Source organism: Chiloscyllium plagiosum, unplaced genomic scaffold, assembly GCF_037043375.1.
Source record: "Chiloscyllium plagiosum isolate Xiang-an unplaced genomic scaffold, Cpla_swu_hap1 HiC_scaffold_19, whole genome shotgun sequence".
Taxonomy (NCBI): Eukaryota; Metazoa; Chordata; class Chondrichthyes; order Orectolobiformes; family Hemiscylliidae; genus Chiloscyllium; species Chiloscyllium plagiosum.
Window position 1 is genome coordinate 43,189,382 of NW_028270157.1, and position 22,568 is coordinate 43,211,949.

At 40.5% G+C, this 22,568-nt stretch overlaps 1 protein-coding gene across 6 annotated transcripts in view; it reads right to left on the reverse strand.

Moving 5' to 3' along the window:
- LOC122559430 (IQ motif and SEC7 domain-containing protein 3-like) overlaps positions 1 to 22,568 on the reverse strand; it is a 279,735-nt gene that overhangs the window by 229,361 nt on the left and 27,806 nt on the right. For all 6 annotated transcript variants that reach the window (XM_087997260.1, XM_087997259.1, XM_087997258.1 and 3 more), the window contains exon 2: positions 19,664 to 20,751. In XM_087997260.1, the coding sequence (XP_087853386.1) occupies positions 19,664 to 20,751 (1,088 nt within the window). The remainder of the gene's footprint in view (positions 1 to 19,663; positions 20,752 to 22,568) is intronic.

Below are 22,568 nucleotides of genomic sequence, written 5' to 3' on the forward strand. Positions count from 1 at the left end.
TATCCTGGGAAAAATATCTTGTTTACTCATCCTATCCATATCCCTAATGATTTTATAAAACTCTTTAAGGTCACCTCTCAGTCTCCGATGCTCCAGGGAAAAACAGCCTCAGCCTATTCAGCCTCTCCCTATAAACTCAAACCTGCCAACCCTTGCACCATCCTTGTAAATCTTTTCTGAATCTTTTCAAATTTAGCAACATATCCTATAGCAGGGAGACAAAAATTGAATGCAGTATTCCAAAATGGCCTAACTAATGTCTGATAGAGTCGCAACATGACCTCCCAACTCCTATACTCAATGCACTGACCAATAAAGACAAGCATACCAAACACCTTCATCACTATCATGTCACCTGTGACTCCACTTTCAAGGAAATATGAACTTGCACTCCAAGGTCACTTTGTTCAGCAACACTCCCCAGGACCTTACCATAAAGTGCATAAGGCTTGCCCTGATTTGCCATTCCAAAATGCAGCACCTCACATTTATCTAAATTAAACTCCATCTGCCACTCCTTGCCTATTTGGTCAAGATCCTGATGTACTCTAAGGTACATCAGGATCTTTGCTGTCCACTACATCACTAATTTAGGTGTCATCTGATAACTTCCTAACCATACCTCCTATATTCATGTCCAAATCATTTACATAAATGACAAAAAGCAATGGACCCAGCACTGATCCTTGCGGGCACACCACTGGTCACAGGCCTCCAGCCCAAAAAGCAACCCTCTCCCACCACCCTGTCTCCTACCTTTGAGCGGGTTTTGTATCCAAATGGCTAGTTCCCTCTCTATTCCATGTGATCTAACCTTGCTAATCAGTCTACAATGCAGAACCCTGTCAAATGTCTTGTATTGAAGTATAAAGAGACAATGTCCACAGCTCTTCCTTCATCACTTCTTCAAAAAACTCAATCAAGTTAGTGAGACATAATTTCCCACATTCAAAGCCATGCTGACTATCCCTAATCAGTCCTTGCCTTTCCAAATACATGTACATCCTATGCCTCAGAATCCATTCCAACAACTTAACCACCATTGATAAAAGGGTCACCATTCTATAGTTCCCTGGCTTTTCCTTACTGCCTTCCTTAAATAAAGACACAACATGTCTTCTGGCACCTCACCTGTGGCTATCTATGATACAATGAACTGACATAACCTATTAGGTTTGAACGGACAGAATTCTGGATTCTTACCATTCAACATGAAGAAGGGCTTCCTGAGACCATCCTCCTGACAGCCTTGTTATAACTTTACCGAAATAAATACTTTTTCTCCATCCATTCTATCAAATCCTTTAATCGTCTTCAATCATCCTCTCATCCTTTATTCTCAAGATAAGACTGAACTATAGACAATGTCCTCATTATTTGTCCATTTTAGTCATGGAATGTTCCCAGACAATTTCTGCTACATCCCTCCGATGTTAATATGTCCAGCCTGAGGTGCATTGTCCAGAATGGATCCAGGAACTCTATATTAGATATAAGTGCAGCAAACACAGGAAGTGTAACATCTGCCCATTTTCTTCCTGAGCAAAGCTCAGTGCAAGCTGTAAGAACAGCATTTCACTTTCCCCTGGGGATACTGCAGCCTTTGGGATTCAATATTGTGTTCAATAATTTTAGGGACCTCTCTGTCACCATAAGAATGGCATATTAAGGTATCTATTTGCTGGTTGGTTAAATCCCTGAGTCTGTTACTGGCAAAGCTGTGGTACCTATTCAGGAAACAGTTGGAAACATGGGGCTTCAGTCAAATTCTGCTGTCCATTGTTGGGTAGGTTCTGCGAAGCAGCTAGAAGGCATCATAGATCCGCCTTTTAACTGGAAGACTACACTTTAGTCTATCTTTCAACAGTAGCTAGGAAATCAGCTTGTCTATATTTGACAGGTCCAGCACATCAGTTGCTGTACTATACATCTGCTTCCTAGACTGTTTCATGATATATTTGTATGCAAAATATATTTGTGTTCTCATGGGGAGTACAAAAATGTAAAACAAAATTAAATTACCCTGTTACTTTGAATTAAACAATTAAATATGAATTCTCATGAGAGTATTATGAGAATTTTGCAGCATTAAATTTAACCTCTATTTTTGAAATTAAAAACAAGTATTAAAAGGTACAAGTTGAATTTTATACAGAATTCAATGAGTAACCATTACTAAACAGGTACTCCACACAATAAGTTAATTTTTCTTGCTAGCTAAATTGGATAGTTGCTGAAAATGAGGGTGGGAATCTTTTACATCCATTTAATGCAATGTGAGTAGCATGCCAACTTTGTATGCTGTTCATTTGAAAGATTTTTGCAGCCACTGCTAACCATGCTGTTAACTCACTGCACACATCAGCAGGGAACCTAATGTCATTAGGAACTTGCATTACTACTTAAAGCTAGGCTGCACCTCTTAAAGGGGAGATAATTTGTAGATGGTGCAGGACCTGGGAGTCATTCTGCAGCTGAATCTGATCTAGAAAAGATTGAATAATAGCCAGCCAAAAAGATGAACTCACATGAATGGTCAAGGTCAGTAAATGAAGTTTCAAATGCCATTATCCTATCAAATACATTATTAGACTCAGACACAGCTCAACGCAAACCATCACTTACCTTTTACAGCACTTTCCAAATCCGCAAGCTCCACCACCTAAAAGAAAAACGACACAAGGGAACACCACCACCTGCAAGTCTCCCACATTATCTTGAATTGGAACTATATTGCCCTTTCTACAGTGTCAGAAAGGCAGAAACCTGGAACTTCCTTCTAATGTGGGTGACAGCTGTGCCAAATGGAATGCGGTGACCCATGACAGCAACTCAGCACCACTTCCTCAGGGGAAATTAAGGATGAATGTGATTTGTCTTATCATCGATGCCCAGGTCCCATGGACAGAAGAATACTTAGTATTCAGAAGATTCATTCACCCTAACACTCAGCATTACTGCACCTGCACATTCACACTTCGCAGCTTTCACATACTGCCATCCATTCAACTGTAAGTCTCATTGGCCAAACAGATTGCATGAACCTCACACTAGGTGGCAGTTCACATCTTTATTCTAACTTTTGTGGAGGAGATGAATGATGGTCCTAATGAGAAAGGCCTTTGTTTAGACTGTGATCATTGCTGGGGCTGAATCTATTGAAGATGATGGTATCCTTATATATACACACAAATACATTCATATGTATAATATATTCACACCTATCCCTCATCCCATGATCTCTTTTGGCAGAGAAACTGTGGATAGTACAAGCATGCATCATTTATTTACCTTTCTTTCTTTATCATAGTCCTACCCTTTTCCATGTTCTTCTTAGATAGGATTACGAGATAACCTGCATTCAACTTCTGAAACAGCAGGAACCTGCCACAATTCATCAGTCTTCCAAATCCAATAATCCATGCAGAGCTACCACCCAATAAACACTAGTGCAGTGAGCACATAATAGCGTGTTATCGCCCTTCACTGACAGGCATCTTGATGCCAACTCTCTGACCTTCTGGAAATAGGTCATAAGGTTATCCTGTTTGCTTGCAATATTGGTAAACTTAAGGAAAGTATATAATAGATAAGTGCTCAAAGCATGATTAATGCAAAGAATTAACAAAATTGGCCAAATCTGTACACTGTTCAATGTTATGGACTTACAACATCCAGGATGTGGATTAAAACTGTGTCAGGTTAACCTCATTAATGCAAACCTTTCAGCCTGCAGACCTTTTGAGATTGGACAAAAGTTGAAATTATGCTTCAATCATTTATTCAGTAACGCACTTGAACCTTTAAAGATCCTCCTAGATATTACAGCTACAGTTGTGAAAAGAGGCTCTTTCATGGTTTTTCATGTGCTGCTGTCCTCCAGGTGAGGTTGCACTGACCGTTTGGATGCTAGAAATCTGAAACAAAACAGAAATTGCTGGCGAAGCTCAGCAGGTCCGGCAGTATCTGTGGATAGAAAGCAGAGTCAACGTTTTGGTCCAGTGACTCTTCATCAGAACATTGATTCTGCTTTCTCTCCAGAGATGCTGCCAGACCTGCTAGGTTTTTCCAGCAATTTCTTTACTTGAAATGGGATTTGAATATATGGTTGAAAGTGTCAGAATAGGAAAGGTCGGAGTTGGTGGCTCAAAGAAACCCTCATGATTCCTACAGTCCACTAGTTTCTTTCACATATGTGCCCAGCCAGCTAAGTGAAGATGCCAAAATGGCTACCAGTAACTATTTTGGATTTGTCCATGCGGTGCTGCGTAGTACAGGCATTGGAGGTGATTCCCTCAAAATCCAGGAGAAGCAACATGTGGCATTGTTTTCAAACTTTGGAGAAAGAAAAGTTAAAACAACATCACTTTTAAAAGGGAGAGGGACAGACAAAGGCAGCACATGGTCAGGTCAATGCAGGAGAGAGAGCGAGAGCAAGAGCGAGAGAAACCCACACTGTAAACTGACACAGCAGTGAACCTGCACATTTACTGCCTTTGCTGTGAATTCATGTATCGCTGGACATCGGAGTGCATCTAGGAAAATTAACAAACACTAAAATTCACAACTAATCTTGGAGGAACCTGTTTAGGAGAGGTCACAGCAGAAAAACAGATAAGTAAATCGTTTTAAGTGTAGCCTTGCTGTAAGTCTGCAGTAGTGACTAGAGTTTTTTTTTCTTTATTATATGTTTATTTGAGATATGTCTCGATTAAACTTAAAAATTTAAGCCATAAGTATTAAGTTAGCCTGGAGTAGTGTTTTGTAGAGGAACAAGATGGTGCTATTTTCTGGGTCTGGAGTTTGGAAGAAGCAATAATGCCCTTAGTAGAGTGATATGTTTTTTCTTGTCAGATGTAAGAATTTACGAACCAGTTTACATGTTATTGAGGATTATATCTGCAATAAATGCCATTGGTTGTGAATCCTATCAGATCGAATGGATTGGTTAGAGAGACAGTTAGAGGCAATTAGGAATTTGCAAGAGCAAGGGGGTGTGATGGATGACAGTTATAGGAAGGGAGAAAGGTTGCAGATCGGGTCACAGAGATGGGTTAACTCCAGGAAAGATAGGAGAGTTGGCAGTTATTGCAGGAGTCTTCTGTGGCTATTCCCATCTCAAACTAGTATGCTGTTTTGGAAAATGTAGGGAGTGATGGATTCTCAGGGGAATGTGGCATGACAGCCAAGTTTCTGGTATTGAGACTGGCTCTAATGCAATGAGGGGTATGTTGGATTCCAAGAAATTGATTGTGATAGGGGATTCTCCAGTCCAAGACACAGACAGACGTTTTTGTGGCCAGCAGTGAAAAATCAGAACAGTGTGTTGGCTCCCTGGTGCCAGGATCAAGGATGTCTCAGAGAGGGTGCAGAATGTTCTCAAGGGCGAGAGGGCCCAGCAGGAGATCATTGTACACAGTGGAACCAATGACATAGGAAGGGAAAAGGATGAGATTCTGAAGGGCGATTGTAGAGATTTAGGCAGGAATTTAAAAAGGAGAATCCTTGAGAATAGTAATATCTGGATTACTCCTGGTGTTACAAGCTAGTGAGAGCAGGAATAGGAGGTAGAGCAGATGAATGCATGGTTGAGGAGCTGATGTATGGGAGAAGGACTGACATTTTTGGATCATTGGAATCTCTTCTGGGTTAGAAGAGACTTGTACAAGAAGGATGATTTGCACCGGAATTGGAAGGGGACTAATATACTGGCAGGGAGATTTGCTAGACCTGCTCAGGGGGATTTAAACAAGTAAGTGGGGGGAGGAGAGAAATGCAGGGAGATAATGAGGAAAGAGATCAATCTCAGACTGGTACAGTTGGGGAAGGGAGCGAGTCAAACAATCAGGGCAGGCAGGGACAAAGCAGAGAACAAGGTACGACTGATACATTGAAGCAAATGCAGTTTAATTTAAGAGTCCTAACAGGGAATGCAGATGAACTCAAGGCATGGTTAGGAACATGGGACTGAGATATCATAGCAATTACAGAAATGTGGCTCAGGGATGGGTAGGATTGGCAGCTTAAATGTTCCAGGATACAAATGCTACAGGAAAAATAGAAAACGAGGCAAGAGAGGAGCGGGAGTGGTGTGTTTGAAAAGAGATAGCTTTACAGCTGTACTGAGGATGGATATTCCCGGAAATACATCCAGGGAAGTTATTTGGGTGGATATGAGAGATAAGAAAGGGATCGTCACATTATTAGGATTGTATTATAGACCTCCTAATAGTCAGCGGGAAATTGAGAAACAAATTTGTAAGGAGATTTCAGTTATCTATAAGAATAATAGGGTGGTTATGGTAGGAGATTTTAATTTTTCAAGCACAGACTGGGACTGCCATAGTGTTAAGGATTTAGATGGAGAGGAATTTGTTAAGTGTGTACAAGAAACTTATCTGATTCAGTATGTGGATGCACCAACTAGAGAAGGTGCAAAACCTGACCTAATCTTGGGAAATGAGACAGGGCAGATGACTGATGTGTCAGTGGGGGAGCACTTTGGGACCAGCGACCATAATTCTATTAATTTTAAAACAGTGATGGAAACGGATAGACCAAATCTAAAAGTTGAAGTTCTAAATTGGAGGAAGACTAATTTTAATGGTATTAGGCAAGGATTTTCAAAAGCAGATTGAGGGCAGATGTTCACAGGTAAAGTGGCGGCTGGAAAATGGGAAGCCTTCGGGAATGAGATAACCTGAGTCCAGAGACAGTATATTCCTGTCAGGGTGAAGGGAAAGGATGGTAGGTGTAGGAAATGCTGAATGACTAGAGAAATTGAGGTTCTGGTTAAGAAAAAAAATGAAGCATATGTCATGTATAGACAGGATATATAGAGTGAATCCTTAGAAGGGGATAAAGGCAGTAGGAGTATACTTAAGAGGGAAATCAGGAGGGCAAAAAGGGGACATGAGATAGCTTTGGCAAATAGGGTTAAGAAGAATCCAAAGGGGTTTTTACAAATGCATTAAGAACAAAAGGGTAACTAGAGAGAGAATAGAGCCCCTCAAAGATCAGCAATGCAGCTTTGTGTAGAGCCACAGGAGATGGAGGAGATACTGAACAAGTTGAAACTTTATTGCTGGAACAGCACAGCAGGTCAGGCAGCATCCAGGGAACAGGAGATTCGACGTTTCGGGCACAGGCCCTTCTTCAGGAATCAGGGCCTGTGCCCGAAACGTCGAATCTCCTGTTCCCTGGATGCTGCCTGACCTGCTGTGCTGTTCCAGCAATAAAGTTTCAACTTTGATCTCCAGCATCTGCAGACCTCACTTTCTCCTCGGAGATACTGAACAGGTATTTTGCTTCAGCGTTTACTGTGAAAAAAGACATGGAAGATATAGAATGTAGGGAAATAGATGGTGACATCTTGAAAAATGTCCATATCACAGAGGAGGAAGTGCTAGGTGTCTTGAAACGCATAAAAGTGGATAAGTCCCCAGGACTTGATCAGGTGTACCCTAGAACTCCGTGGGAAGATAGGGAAGTGATTGCTGGGCCCCTTGCTGAGTTATTTGTATTATCAATAGTCACAGCTGAGGTGCCAGAAGACTAACGTGGTGCCATTGTTTAAGAAATGTGGTAAGGAAGGAGCCAGGGAACTATAGACCAGTGAGCCTGACCTCGGTGGAGGGCAAGTTGTTGGAGGGAATCCTGAGGGACAGGATATACATGCGTTTGGAAAGGCAAGGTCTGATTAGGGATAGTCAACATGGATTTGTACATAGGAAATTATATCTCACAAACTTGATTGAGTTTTTTGAAGAAGTAATAAAGAGGATTGATGAGGGCAGAGCAGTAGATGTGATCTATATGGACTTCAGTAAGGTTTGACAAGGTTCCCCATGGGAGACTGATTAGCAAGGTTAGATCTCATGGAATACAGGGAGAACTAGCCATTTGGATACAGAACTGGCTCAAAAGTTGGAGACAGAGGGTGGTGGTGGAGGGTTGTTTTTCAGACTGGAGGCCTGTGACCAGTGGAGTGCCACTAGGATCGGTGCTGGGCCCACTACTTTTCGTCATTTATATAAATGATTTGGATATGAGCATAAGAGGTATAGTTAGTACATTTGTAGATGACACCAAAATTGGAGTTGTAGTGGACAGTGAAGAAGGTTACCTCAGATTGCAACAGGATCTTGATCAGATGGGCCAATGGGCTGAGGAGTGGCAGATGGAGTTTAATGGAGATAAATGCGAGGTGCCACATTTTGGGAAAGTAAATCTTAGCAGGACTTATACACTTAATGGTAAGATCTGAGGGAGTGTTGCTGAACAAAGAGACCTTGGAGTACAGGTTCATAGCTCCTTGAAAGTGAAATCGCAGATAGATAGGATAGTGAAAAGGCATTTGGTATGCTTTCTTTTATTGGTCAGAGTATTGAGTACAGGAGTTGGGAGGTCATGTTGCAGCTGTACAGCTGATTAGGCCACTGTTGGAATATTGCGTGCAATTCTGGTCTCTTTCCAATCCGAAGGATGTTGTGAAACTTGAAAGGGTTCAGAAAAGACTTACAAGGATGTTGCCAGGGTTGGAGGATTTGAGGTATAGGGAGAGGTTGAATAGGCTGGGGCTGTTTTCCTTAGAGCAGGGGAGGCTTGTGGTGGTGTTGGGGGAGGGTGGGGCTGACTGAGGTCTACAAACGTATGAGGGACAGAGATAAGAAGAAACTTTTTCCTCTTAGTAGAGGGATTAATAACCAGAGAGCATAGATTTAAGCTAACGGAATGAAGGTTTCAAGGAGATTTTAGGAAGAACGTTTACCCAGTGTTTGTGGCTGATCAGAATTCATTGCCTGAAAGATAGAGATGAGAGCCATCACAACATTTAAGAAGGTTTTGGATGAACACTTGAGATGACATAGCATTCAAGGCTATGGGCAAGGGCTTTTGAGATACATTGTTATTGTCTCTACCTCTTGACAAAAGGTCTGCATTCAAGTCCCACCTGCTCCAAAGGTATGTCACAATATATTTTAAGAGGTTAACTAAAATATCTCAAAGGTTATTTTCTGGAAAATGGAACTAGAGTAGAATGGTGCTTCATGACTAGCACAGGCATGTGGGGCCCCTGTGCTGTAAACTGTATGTAAACATGGCCAAGTTCCGAAACAACTGAGCAGTTACTTACACCACTGATATACCCAGCTCTGTTGCAGATTATTTTTCAAAGATGCACAGCTGTATGTCAGAGAAAGCTGTTAAATATATTCATTGAAATCAGCAGAATTCAATTGACCTTTAAGACACTATTTTACAGCCTGGACTGTGGTGTTCTCCTATCACATCAGCAAATTCAACTATATATATGTTCATTTCTAATCAATTGTACATGTGAGGGTCAATTCATTTAGATAGAAACTCCTAGGCTGTTTTGTTAGTATCGATTGTTAAAAACTGGTATTGGTGTCCCTTGTACAGCACTGCTGACAAAAAATAGAGAGCTAGTCTTCACCTCAGAGAGCTGCTGCTGTATCCTAGGCTGTCTGAATGAGAAGTAGTTGTTTTCTACCTCCAGCATCAAGTTGCCACACAACTTGATGGCTTGCCCTCAATTACATAGAGTTGACTTGAGTCACATTGAGTCACTCTGACCCTTTATCCCAATTCAAATACCTGTGAATTTCAGTGACTAGCTCTCCCTTTGTTCTGTTATTTCTCTTCACAATGATATGTTTCCCTTCCTGTTGGAAGATCCTCTACACCACAGACCTACCGTCCCAACTCATGGAATTTTCCAATCTGCAAGTTTCCCATTAACTTCCTCTAATCTCATGAAACTAAGTGCAGCCATTATAGCATGTCACTGAAACATTTGAGCTCTCTGCAACACATACTTTTTATAAAAGCTTTACATTCTTTCCTCTTGTAAAAAGAAAAAAAATTGGATCGTAATACGGTTTTGTTTCTGCACAGTAAGCAATAATTAAATGCAGCATTTAATTGAAAAATGTGGCATAAAGCATTATCCTTCAGTTAAATGGCATGCCCTTAATTATAACCCCCACGCAATTATTACTGCTTAAATGTTTTGCTCAATTAAAGTGGCCTTAAAGCAGAATGTCTCTCTTCAAATTGACTTCAGAAGCTGAAGCTGTCATCATAGTTTTCATGTTCAAATTTCTAAACAGTCCAATACCCTGCTGCAGAACAAGTAGCAATTCCAACAAGTCACTCTCACACCTGAGTCTGGTCAATGTTATTATGCTCTGTGGCTGGGTCAGGGTTTCTACAGTTGTAATCAGGTGATGTTTTGAGGTGCCACTTGTACAGCACTGGTCTGATCAGCAATGTCCAGTTTATTGAGGATTGTTCACATGTTCCAGAGGATTGAAGCCTGGTTGTCAGCACGTTGAGTCAGAGACATTGGCTGGGAATTTCCCACCTTCACATTAATTTAGAAAGCTGCAGCATTTCCAGGAGGGAAACACATGTCCTTCTGAGGAAGTTAAGCTCACTGGATCTTCTGGCAATCAAGGAGTAGATTGGATGAAGGTAGGCCCCTGGAGTAGAAAACCACACCCACTGGAGGCCGGGAGCTCTGGCACTCAGCAATGCCGTGGCACAGAGTGTGGCTATTGCCAGGAAAGCAACATCTAGATGAATGATCACTGACAGGAAAAGTATGTGTTATTTGGAGCATTTTGGGGTCATGGGAACAGAGGACAGGGGGCTCAGAAGCCTGGAGAAGGGGGTAACTCTCAGGGACTCTCATAACTCTCATATCATTGCTCAATTTGGAGCATTACATGTTAGTAAGCCTTCAAATATTTGAAAGGGTTAACTTTTATGGTCAACAGAAAAAGCAAAGAAAAACAAAATGAAATAATCTGTAGTTGCTTCTGGGGACAAAGAGGCTGATTTGCCTTTTGAGCAACAACAAATGTACAGTGAATGAATAATGACCTCACTCAGCTCACATCTATTAGAACTGTGTGTCAATTAAGTCCTGTTTGGTTTGTTGCACCGGCACTGCAGCTGTCTATCATATAGAAAGTGATGTTCCTCTTGCTCAATGGCCTCACCTTCTTCCTCAGAAGATTGCTGCTGCTGCTGCTCTCTCAGTTCTTCAGCATCCATCACATTCTCTCTTTGCCTGCTCCGTTTGTGGGAAGAGTAGCACATACAGATTATGCAAAACATTTTGTCTGGACTGGACTGCAAACCTCCTCCAAACTGATGCAAATATCAGATCCACTTCTCCAGCAGACATCTCTTCTGCTCCATTCCAGCCTTGATGGAAAATGGGCTGCATTATATCTACTATTGGCCTTGGTCAGTGATTGTGGGATGGAGTTGTCAGTCACGGATGCAGAGGTTAACTCTTGTGCCCCAGATACTATCCTTGCAGATTATCTGGCTCTAACCCAATGCAATACTGTATCCCACCCCTGTTGAGTTGCCTCCTTCACAATTATTGTTCTCTCTATATTCCTGCATGCTGTTTCACCACAAATAACTTCCCCAGCATCCCTGTCACTGTGATGGTCCCTGACAACTCACTTTCACTTTCAGTGATCAGATACTCCAGGACTGATGGTTATAACTTCTGACAGAAATGGAAAGACAGCCCCAACTGTTGGTGGCCATACCCCTGACTAATCTCTGTGTAGCTCTCAAACTGACATATGACTAATCTCCAGACTGGGTGAACTGGACCGGCAGAATGACCATGGCCTACACCTTGAACTGCAGAGATACAGAAACCCTGACCACTCCAAGCAACTGACTGGCTGTAATCAAGCTGTTAGACTGAGATCAGACACTGCCCTTGATTGACTGTGCCATTAGTCTCTGATTATAGACAGTTCTTCTTGACTTAACTGAACCTAACTCCTCTTAAGTTTAGACATGACCATGTAAGCTGGTAAAACATGCTGCTAGTATGACATTAACATAGCACACTGCCATATAGCAACATGACCACCACCACCATCCCACCCCCACCACCGCCCCGACTGCTTAGTGCTGGCAACAATGACCATCTGACTGAGTTTGCGTCCTCATGAAACTATAAGCCAAGATAGGGTGTCATAGGCCTAGCCATTTTCAGCTGATTCAATAATGACCTTTCCTCCATTATAAGGTTAGAATTGGGAATGAGCATTGACAGTTCACTGTGCTCAGTAACATTTGCAACTCCTCAGATACCGAAGCAATCCAAGTCCAAAGTATTGGACAGTATTCCCAGTATTCCAGTTTGGGGTGACAAAAGCAAGTGACATTCACACCACACAAGTGACACACAACATAGAATTTAACAATTGTTCCAGTCAGTCCATGGCATTACTGTCACTGAGTCCCTGACTGTCAACATCCTGTGGGTTACCATTACCAGAAACTGAACTGGAGTAGCCATATAAATACTATGATATCAAGAGCAGGTCAGAGGCTAAGTACCCTGCAGTGATTAACTCATCTCCTGACTCCCCAAAGTCTACCTACCATCTACAAGTTACAAATTGGGAGTGTGTTGGAATACCCACCACTTACCTGAAAGAGTGAAGCTGCAATAACACCAAAGAAGCTTGATACCATCCAGGACAAAGCAGCTCCTTTATTGGCACCCCACACTGAAACATTCAGTTCCTCTACCACCGATGCTCAGTAGCAGCAGTGTATACCTGTGTACTGTAGAAATTTACTAACGTTCTTTAGAAATACCTTCCAAATCCACAACTGCTATCATCTAGAAGGACAAGGGCAGCAGATACATGGGAATACTACCACCTACATTTTCCCCTCCAAGCAACTCACCATTCTGACTTGGAAATATATTGCAATGCCTTCAGTTTTGCTGGGTCAAAATTCTGAAATTCCCTTCCTAATAACATTATAGGTCTAGCTATACCAATGGTTAGGAATGGTTCAAGAAGGCAACTCACCATCACCTTCAAGGGCAACTAGGGATGGGCATTAAATGCTGACCCAGCCAACATCCCATGGATGAATAAAACAAAACTGTGAGTCTTTAAGTTCTGACTTAGCTAGCAAAACACAAAAAAAAAGCAAGGCAAAGTAAATATAGGGGAATTCAAGTAGGGACAAAGTGAGTGTGCTAAGACAGCAGGCAAGCACCCCGAGGTTTACCCAGCTCTGATGTATGAGATGGGTGCCTGACCTTGGGTGCAAAGTGGCCTGGCAGCAGCATTGTAATGTAAGATGTTGGTGCCTTCCAACGTGCAGCATTGATGGGGAGAATTGTATTCCAAGTTAGTCTCCAAGTGCTGTGATAGTGTGTTGAGGTCATGAGTGTCTGACACTGACTTTTGTGGATGGTTGGTGCAGGCATTTGCTACGTATGGAATGTACCTGGAGATGGTGGGGACTGCTGGTCAAGTGGAAATCTGGAGGAGCAAGGGGCAAGCTCTTGGTGAGCTGTTCTGGCTTTCATTCTGGGAGTTGGTGGCATCTACATTTTCTCCGCTGCATGTGAAAGTAGCAAACTGCATATAAATCAGGGGTGACATTAGGTACGAGTGAGATAGAAATGCAAATAGGCCTCTTGCCATTCACTAGTGAGATTCTCATCTTGTCATTCAAATCTTGGATTGAAAATAATTTTCTCTTTCTCGATATTAAGAATCTAATTTTTTTTCCAATTTCATCATATGTTCCCAACTGACCCACTATTGCCCATATTTCCTGAAGGCTGGGAAAGTTTAGGCGAAGGTGTTTATTTGTAAGTGTTACTTTCTCCCCAAGCATTCCTCCAGGTTTCACCATAGTTCAATATGTTCAAGGGCGTTGATGTTGCCATATGGTGAGTTGGAGGTCTCAAGACCATATAAATCTCTAATCTGTCAAAAATAGCCAAACATTTCTGTAATTGGAGATTGTAACCAAACCCAGATAAACCCATCAACTCCTCATTTCACCTTAAAATTTTAAGGCACACAAGTCACCCATATGGACCTCAAATCATCACAGCAAACTCACTGACAAACATTTCTTAGCTAGGAGAAAGTGAGGACTGCAGATGCTGGAGATCAGAGTCAAAAAGTCTGGTGCTGGAAAAGTACAACAGGTCAGGCAGCATCTGAGGAGCAGGAAGTTGACGTTTTGAGCATTAACTCTTCATTTTGATGAAGAGCTTATGCTCGAAATGTCAACTGTTCTGCTCTTCAGATGCTGCCTGACCTGCTTTTCTTTTCCAGTGTCATACGTTTTGATATATTTCTTTGCAATCAAAATAATTTCTGAAATTTAGGAGTTAATCAAAAGGAAATTCAAGAAATATAATGAAAATATGAGAACCCAGGGCATCTTCTCAAGGGCAGCTAGGGATGGGCAATAAATACTGGCCCAGTCAGCGATGTCCACACTTCACAAGTGAATTTAAAAAAGGAAAAATGGGCACATTTTTCACTTTAAAGGTTTGGCACTGATTTTAGTTATAGACAAACTACTACGTTTATAACCTACTGATCACATCTGAGTTGCTTCTTTTTCAAAATATTAGCATTTGTTCCAGTGTCACAGCCCTTCAACTGAGAACAAAATATTGTTGAAACTCATTTTGATATGTCAATGATCAACAAAAAAAATTCAATTGTCAGAAATCCTTCAAACTCATTCCACGGAATAACATGCTAATTAGTCCATTTACTGCTGGATAGATGACAAAAAATACATTATTAAACAGGCCATTAAGAAGGGTGCACTGACAAATCACAGTAGGAGCTAAAAAAAATTATAGAGATCTATTACTGGAAACTCAATAATGGCCAAGTACTGTAAATTAGTTAATCACTTTACCCTCTTTCTAAGGCAATTTGGGATTGTTGGACAAGAAGTCTTAAGAGAAAAGTAACCAAGAAGAAGTCATGATGTTATTTAAGAGACAGATGCTTAGGAGATATCCAAAAGTGACAAAATACATATTCAAACTCACTCTAGAAAGTAGCTAGAGTAGATAATCAACCACAATTAATCTTAGCGAGGGAGAGACAAAGAGTTGTAATCTGACATAAAAACAATCTAGAGGGGCTGTATGCAATGTACCCTAGGCCCTTTTTCATGTGAAGCACAAGCAGGTTCATTTACCTACATTATTAATGTGTAGGTCATGCAGATCACTTCACAGGTTAGACTGCTAACATTGGGCATTTAAATTCCACCAAAGCTTAGATTAATTGTTATTGTGGAATATTAAAGATCATATGAAACATATAACAAGTAAAAGGCCAAGTAAACTGCAGCATTACACAAGTAATCTATAGTAGATGGAAAGCAATCAGCCTGGAGCTCAGCGACCAATGGTGTTCTGTAGGGATCGGTTGTGGGACCTTTGCTCTTTGTGATTTTTATGATTGACTTGGATGAGGTAGTGGAAGGGTGAGTTAGTAAGTTTGCCAATGCCACAAAGGTTGGTGGAGTAGTGGATAGTGTGGAAGGCTGTTGTTGGTTGCAACAGGACATTGACAGGATGCAGGGCTTGGCTGAGAAGTGGCAGATGGAGTTCAACCTGGAAAAGTCTGAAATCATTCACTTTGGAAGGTCAAATTTGAATGCAGAATACAGGGTAAAAGACAGGAATCTTGGCAGTGTGGAGGAACAGAGGGATCTTGGGGTCCATGTCTATAGATCCCACAAAGTTGCTACCCAGGTTGACAGGGTTAAGAAGGCTCATGGTGTGTTGGCTTTCATTAGCAGGAGGACTTAGTTTAAGAGCTGTGAGGTTATGCTGGAGCTCTATAGAGTCCTGGTTAGACCACACGTGGAATATTGCATCCAGTTCTGGTTGCCTCATTACAGGAAAAAAGTGGAAGCTTTGGAGAGATTGCAGAGGTTTACCAGGATGCTGCCAGGATTGGAAGGCATGTCTTATGAAGAAAGGTTAAGGAAAAGTACGTAAGTTAGCTCATTGAGCTTGAAGATTTGGTTTTCAGATGTTTCGTCAACATACTAGGTAACATCATCAGTGAGAATCTCCGGTGAAGCGCTGGTGGTATGTTCCACTGTTCATATATATATAGATCTTGGTTTCTTAAGATGAGTGGTCATTTCCAGTTTTTTTTTTTCTCAAGGGAAGGTAGATAGCATCTAAATTAATGTGTTTATTGATAGAGTTCTGGTTAGAATGCCATGCCTCTAAGAATTCTCATGCATGCCTTTGTTTCACCTGTCCTAGGATGTGTATGTTATCCCAGTCGAAGTGGTGTCCTTCTTTGTCTGTATATATAGAAACTAGTGATAGTGGGTCATGTCTATCGGTGGCCAGTTGGTGTTCATGCAACCTGGTGGCAAGTTTCCTGCTAGTCTGTCCAATGTAGTGTTTTTTACAGTTCTTACATGGTATCTTATAAACGATGTTAGTATTTAGTAGATTCTTTAGGTTCATTAGTTGCAGTTTAATGTATTGGTAGATTTGTGGGCTACCATGATGCCAAGGGGTTTGAGTAGTCTGGAAGTCATTTCTGGTATGTCTTTGATGTAAGATAATGTGGCTATAGTTTTTGGTTGCATTGTGTCTGCTTGTTTGGCTTTGTTTCCAAGGAAAAGTTCCAAATCCAGTTCAACTTACTTTTGACAAAATAAAATCATTCGTGCCATTCAGTCAACATGCATTCAAATCCAGTTCCCAGAGTTTGAACTTATAACCCGCATCAAAGATTGGTTCTAGGTGGAAAGCCTAATGACAATATTGACCACAAGGTATAAGTAATGTGAAGGTATCTATTGCAGCAGAACATATAGAAAATACTCCCTGTGTAAGGTAAAGTACAATGTATTACTAAGCGTAACTGTAAGCACAACATAATTTCAAAGAAGAGTCATATTTGACTCAAAATATTAACTTTGTTTCTTTCTCCACAGATGTTGCCAGAGCTGCTGTGTTTCTCCGGCACTTTCTGTTTGCATATCTAATTGAGGGGATCAGGTGGCTTCTGTAAAGGATAATGGATCCATAAATTAATTCAAGATTTGGCTTTAACTGAGAGATACAGGTGGTTTATTATAGACAACATTCATACTGGTCATCTTTCTTTCCTTATTATACCTGACTGTTGTTGCACTGACTATTATATCTGCTGAAAGAGGAGTATAAAGAAGAAATTCTATTTTGGTTGATATGTATGATGAGGCAATAAATGAGTTACGTGGCCAATTTGTTTGAATGAAATTGTAAATACATTCAATGAGAATGTGATTATGAATTTCATGAGAATAGCCCATTAGTGTTATTTTTCTTCAATGGAAGTTCAAATTGCATTACGAGATTGAGTAAAACATTTTGATCAGCTACAAAGCAAAAAAACAACATGAAAGACGATACCCAAATTTTCTTGAGCAGACCAAATAAAATTGATATGTAGAGAAGTTTGCTTCATTTCTCTGATATTTTCATTTTTAGAAAAGGAAGAAAAGGAAAATAATCAGACATTGTGGCTTTACAGACAAAACTATATTTACAAGCACGTTTATCAAAATAAGCCATCAACATCATAGCTGCTTAATAATGATGGTTTTGTATATTCACCAAGTAATGCTTTGTCAAACTGATTGCATTAGACAGGTCTATTTGTTGCTTATTTCTCGTATTAACTTGCTTTCTATTTGAGCGGTACTGCTGTGCCAAGACTCTGCATATGTTATTAACACAATGCACTTGCTTGCCAAATGAATCTTTTCATTTGCACTGTACTCTGGCAACCATTTGCATGTTGAGCAGGTGGAAAGGGAGTTTTAATAGGTGAACTGAAACAAGGTCCAAATAGATGGTGACGTCTATTTGCAAAGAATAACGAAGGCTTAGTATGATGCAAGATAAAACCAAGTTGGGGCTAGTTTCCAAGTATGTGCCAACAGATGGGACTCTCAGTTACCCCAGAATCATCAGCGCAATTCTCAATTATTTCCCCTGCTGACTTCAATGAATGGAACATGGTGCAAAATACAATTATAATTTTCTAACTTGCAATTCTGTTTTAAATTATTATGATTTTCCTTACAATCAAGTTACCACAGACCTTCTGTGTGGCCCACATTCAAGAAGGATAGAATCTGATAAAGTCCAGTAGATGCTATCTTCAATCGGGACATAATGCTGATATTCCACATTTAATGTCCACTTCAGAATCTACAATCAATATTTGATGCTGAAGTCAATTTTATTTTCCTTTTACAACCACTTAATTAAGCTGAGCACTAGTTTACGTTAACTCTTTCAAAGTCATATATATATCCTGCTGGGAGTACTTAGCATTTTGAAATGGTGACATGTCTTGTGGTACAACATGGGAACCTCTGTGATTATAACTGACACCATAAGATTGGCCAAAACTGGTCATTTAAAAAGAACCTTTTCTGGCTTATTGTGTTCAACGTTCTAGTGGAAAAGTGTGAGGATATTTGACTATTAGGCATACAGGTCGTTTTGCTATAACGCGCGTTTTGTTAATGCGAATTCACCATAACATGTTCAATGAATTGGGGACCCTGTTTCTAAAGCGTGTATTGGTTATGATGTGATTTCGGCCTCATTAGCTTAAATGGTGCTGCTATTACACAATTTTCTTATAACATGGGATTGCACAAGAAAGGAATTACTGCGTTATTGCAGAATGGTCTGTAGTTTACTTGCAATAAGAATGCCACAAATGCATCAGAGAGATATATCTAGAGGTTCATATTAGGAGTTCTTTTGTGGAATACTTACTTGAAGCAGAGATGTGGTCTACCAGATTTTGTATAATGCTTTGATATTAGAAGGGGAATTCATGATATACTTATTGGTGTCTTTCAAACCTTATTAGCATGGTATCACAATACAGAATACTAAAACAAAGTATCCTTACATTTGTTAAGAGCTGTAAATCATAAACAGTAAAAAGAAGCAACTGAGAAGATCAAATAGAACTATGTCTTAAACATTTTCAATTAAAGGGGGGGGGGGGTTCAAAGGTCTATCATTCCATGTAAAATATTCATCTTGGGAACTATCAGAAAATTATGCTAAATTAAAAGAGGGAAAGGAAAATAAAGCAGTTTTCTGGCAGTAAACTGAAAACAGTAAATCTAACCGAAAATGTTTGAATTTATATAAGTGTCCAATGGGTCAGAACACAAAGCCTATTAAAAGGAGTACAAAGATAACAATTCATTTAATGTTTTGCAACTGCACCAAAAAATAGAAAATGAATAAGTTTGAAAGAAGGAAGGAAAAAATAGAAATAGATCAGGGGACTAAATCATTAGGCTGAAAATGCAGTGTGAATATTCACTATAAAACATGTCATTTGACCCCCACTAGTATATAAGATCAATGGGAGCTAAGCCAATCTCAGGCACCTGCCATAGGAGGAAATAGGAGGAAAATTACAGATCAATCAGAGATGATCTGGGTTTTGATTAGGAGTTACTGTTGGACTATAGCAGGTCTCAGATTAATTCCTGTGCTTTCTACCACACTCCTGTCTGACAGCTGAGGTGTGCCAGAAAGCTCATGAAAATTTCAGGACCATAAATTGCAATAACATGAGAGTTTCTAGCAAAGTGCAATCATAACCTAAAGCTTGCTTCTTCAGGCAGCATTCCAGTTTCAGGAGATTGTTAATAAACTTTCCCCAACAGGACTTTCTCAAAGTGGATTAACATTACTATTCATTTGCTTCTCTACATAAAAGCTTGTATTCTGCTGCTGCTGTTTACTTACACATTGAAAAGATTGAGGCCGATACGATACAAGCGTTTGCGGATGATGTCAGTAGACAGCGTTGGTGACTTGCAGCTGCTTGGATTCTCACAGTGGTATCTGGGCATGCTCAATATCATGGCATGCAATGCCTCCTTCGAAGAGACTTCAGATGGTGACTTAGCAGAGATGGAGGTTGTACTGCTGCTGCTGAGTTGTTCTGCATTGTCCAAACGATTAGATTCCAACTGAGGATCTGGCATTATTCCATTGTTATGGTCAATTTGAATATTCTGCATTGCCAATTGATTCTGCCCCACCAAATCCCCTCCTAGTCCATTGGAGTTGATATTAACATTCAGTTCTGTGAAAGGATGATTATTTTGAATGATCATCTGTTCTTGTTCTGAAGAAGAACTTTGGGAACCTTTCTCTCTCTCTTCCCTTGGACACTGCTCATCTTTAGCAACTACAACATTCTGCTCAGACTCTGGTGGAGCATTCTCACAGTTTGCCATAGCAACTGATGCAGATTCCATGAGGGAAGAAACGGACATGTTTTTGTTTTCGATATGGAAGGTGACATCCCTGAAGGCCATCATAAGCGTACTCCCACTTTGTGCAAGGCCATCTTCCAGTTTGTCATCACTGCTTTCTTGTCCTGTTTTCCCCATCTCACCTCCTGACCTGTCCTGCATCGATGCACTGCTGAAAGTCTCTGTGAATTGATAACTACTGCCATCTTGCAGCGAACACATTGTCTTCAAGCTCCAGGAGCTGAGAGCATCATCAATTGACTTTGCTAGTGATTTAACTTGTTCTGTGAAGGAGTCCTCAAGCTCAGTCAGAGCCCCACTGATACTTGCAGGTAAAGATGGCGACCGCACCAGAGGGATTCCTGCAAAATTATACCCTTCCATTAAACTCTCTGCATTCTGTAACCTGACCTTTCGTAGAGAAATGCGTCTGGGCATGCGGCTTTCCAGCAAGGAATTCCGAATCTTTTCAAAGTTCTTGCTGAGTTGGTACTGACGGAAGGCTGTCTGGATGGTACAGGCAGCCCGGCGAGATACCAAATGGCCTCCATATTTGTGTTCCAGCATTTCAATCTGAAACAGGAGAGATACGAGATATCAAACACCATTCTGAACATAGCTCTCAACATAGAAAACCTCAAATAATGATACTGCACATTTGTATATAAGTACATATACTGTATGAATGGGAAATGTCCCATCTTAAAGTTTCATCTTTTTCACACTTTCATTCACCTTACCTGGTTAGAGGGAGATTACTTCTTCACAGAAAATAAAATCTTCCCACAAAACTCTATAAATGATTTGTTGTAATGTCATCACACTAGAACACTACTTAACTGCACTGCAATTTCTCATATTGAAAATTCAACACAACAGCATATGTAACATGTTAAGACTCCTCACAGTTGTTGAGCGTATCAACTCATCCACATGAGGAATTGCAAACTCCAGCCTAGTTTAAGTACTGTGATTTCCTGTCTGCAGGGATCACTGTCAGAGGGCACTTGTACTGCGCAGGAATATCAACTTAGAAAGCAGGAGGCTGAAGAACACAGCAAGCCAGCCAGCATCAGGAGGTGGAGAAATCAACATTTTGGGTGTAACCCTCCTACTTTGCCACCTCCTGATGCTGCCTGGCTTGCTGTTCTCTTCCAGCCTCCTGAATGTCTCCCTTGGATTCCAGCATCTGCAGTTTTTTTTGTCTCTGGTTACTTTCAACAGCTTAATGAAAGGCAAGCAGTGAAGTGAAAAACAGAAACAGAAGGATGGAGACATTGAAAAATAAACGGGAGGTTTGCGTGAGGGGAGGGTGGATTTAAAAAATCAGGGAAGAGAGGAGAGAAGAATACAATGTTTTGTAAAATACATTCAGTGTTAGTTTTGCTCCATGGCAACATTCGGTCTTAGGCTCAGAGCCCATTCTGAGAATTCAGTCTAAATCTCAGATTAAATCTCAGTACCTGTATAGTGAAGTAGTGCTATTGCTTCCAGGCTACAGTCTTTTAAGGGAGATGCTAAGCTGATGCTTCAGTTCAGTTGGTTGTAAAGTTATCTCATGACACTTTCTGACAAGCACAAGGGCATTCTCCAATATTATGACCAACTCGTGTTTAATTCCTCAAATTCCTCAAACAAGCGCATCTCAACACATTTACTGATTGTCCATCTCATTGCCATTGTGAGCCCTTGTGTACAAATTAGTTGCCATAATTTGAACTCCAATGTCTGAACTCCAAATTATATTCATTAAACCAGTTTACATCGGCCCAATCTTGAAAGGAGCAACATAAATGCAAGTCCTTTTGCTTGAATACTAAGGTCATGTGATCACATCTTGTTTCTTACAAAACATTTTTGGGATTTTTGTTCGCTGTTGTAATTGCTCAATTAAGATGAACTGGCTTCCCAAATTATAGTTAAATAAAAGCTGGGATTGTGGAGTGATGAAAATTTATTTTACTCAACAAGTCTGGGTATGTATTGCCTAACATATTGGTGAAAACAGATTCACTAGTTACTTTGAAGGGAGAAGGAAATTTTGCAAAGTTGACGCATTGATAGCCTGTCTAGTCAGAGACCTAGCTCTGGCACAATGTGCTGAATGGTCACTTTCTGTACTATATAATTCCATACCATGCCAATGTGAATAAATCAAATAAAAATTCCTGAAAATAGTTTCAATGCAGAGATAGTGAGGTAACTCTCAGTGAGATTATCCTTCTGGAAAACATGGGGATCAAAAGCCCTCTCGCGTATTTTTCATCCTCTAATGTTGGTGAAGACCTGCAGTAAAAGCTGGAATCACATACAAAACCAGCGTTCATAAAAGTGTATTTACTGTTCTGGCAAACACATTAACATGAGTCGTTTGCAGTGGCTTACTTAGT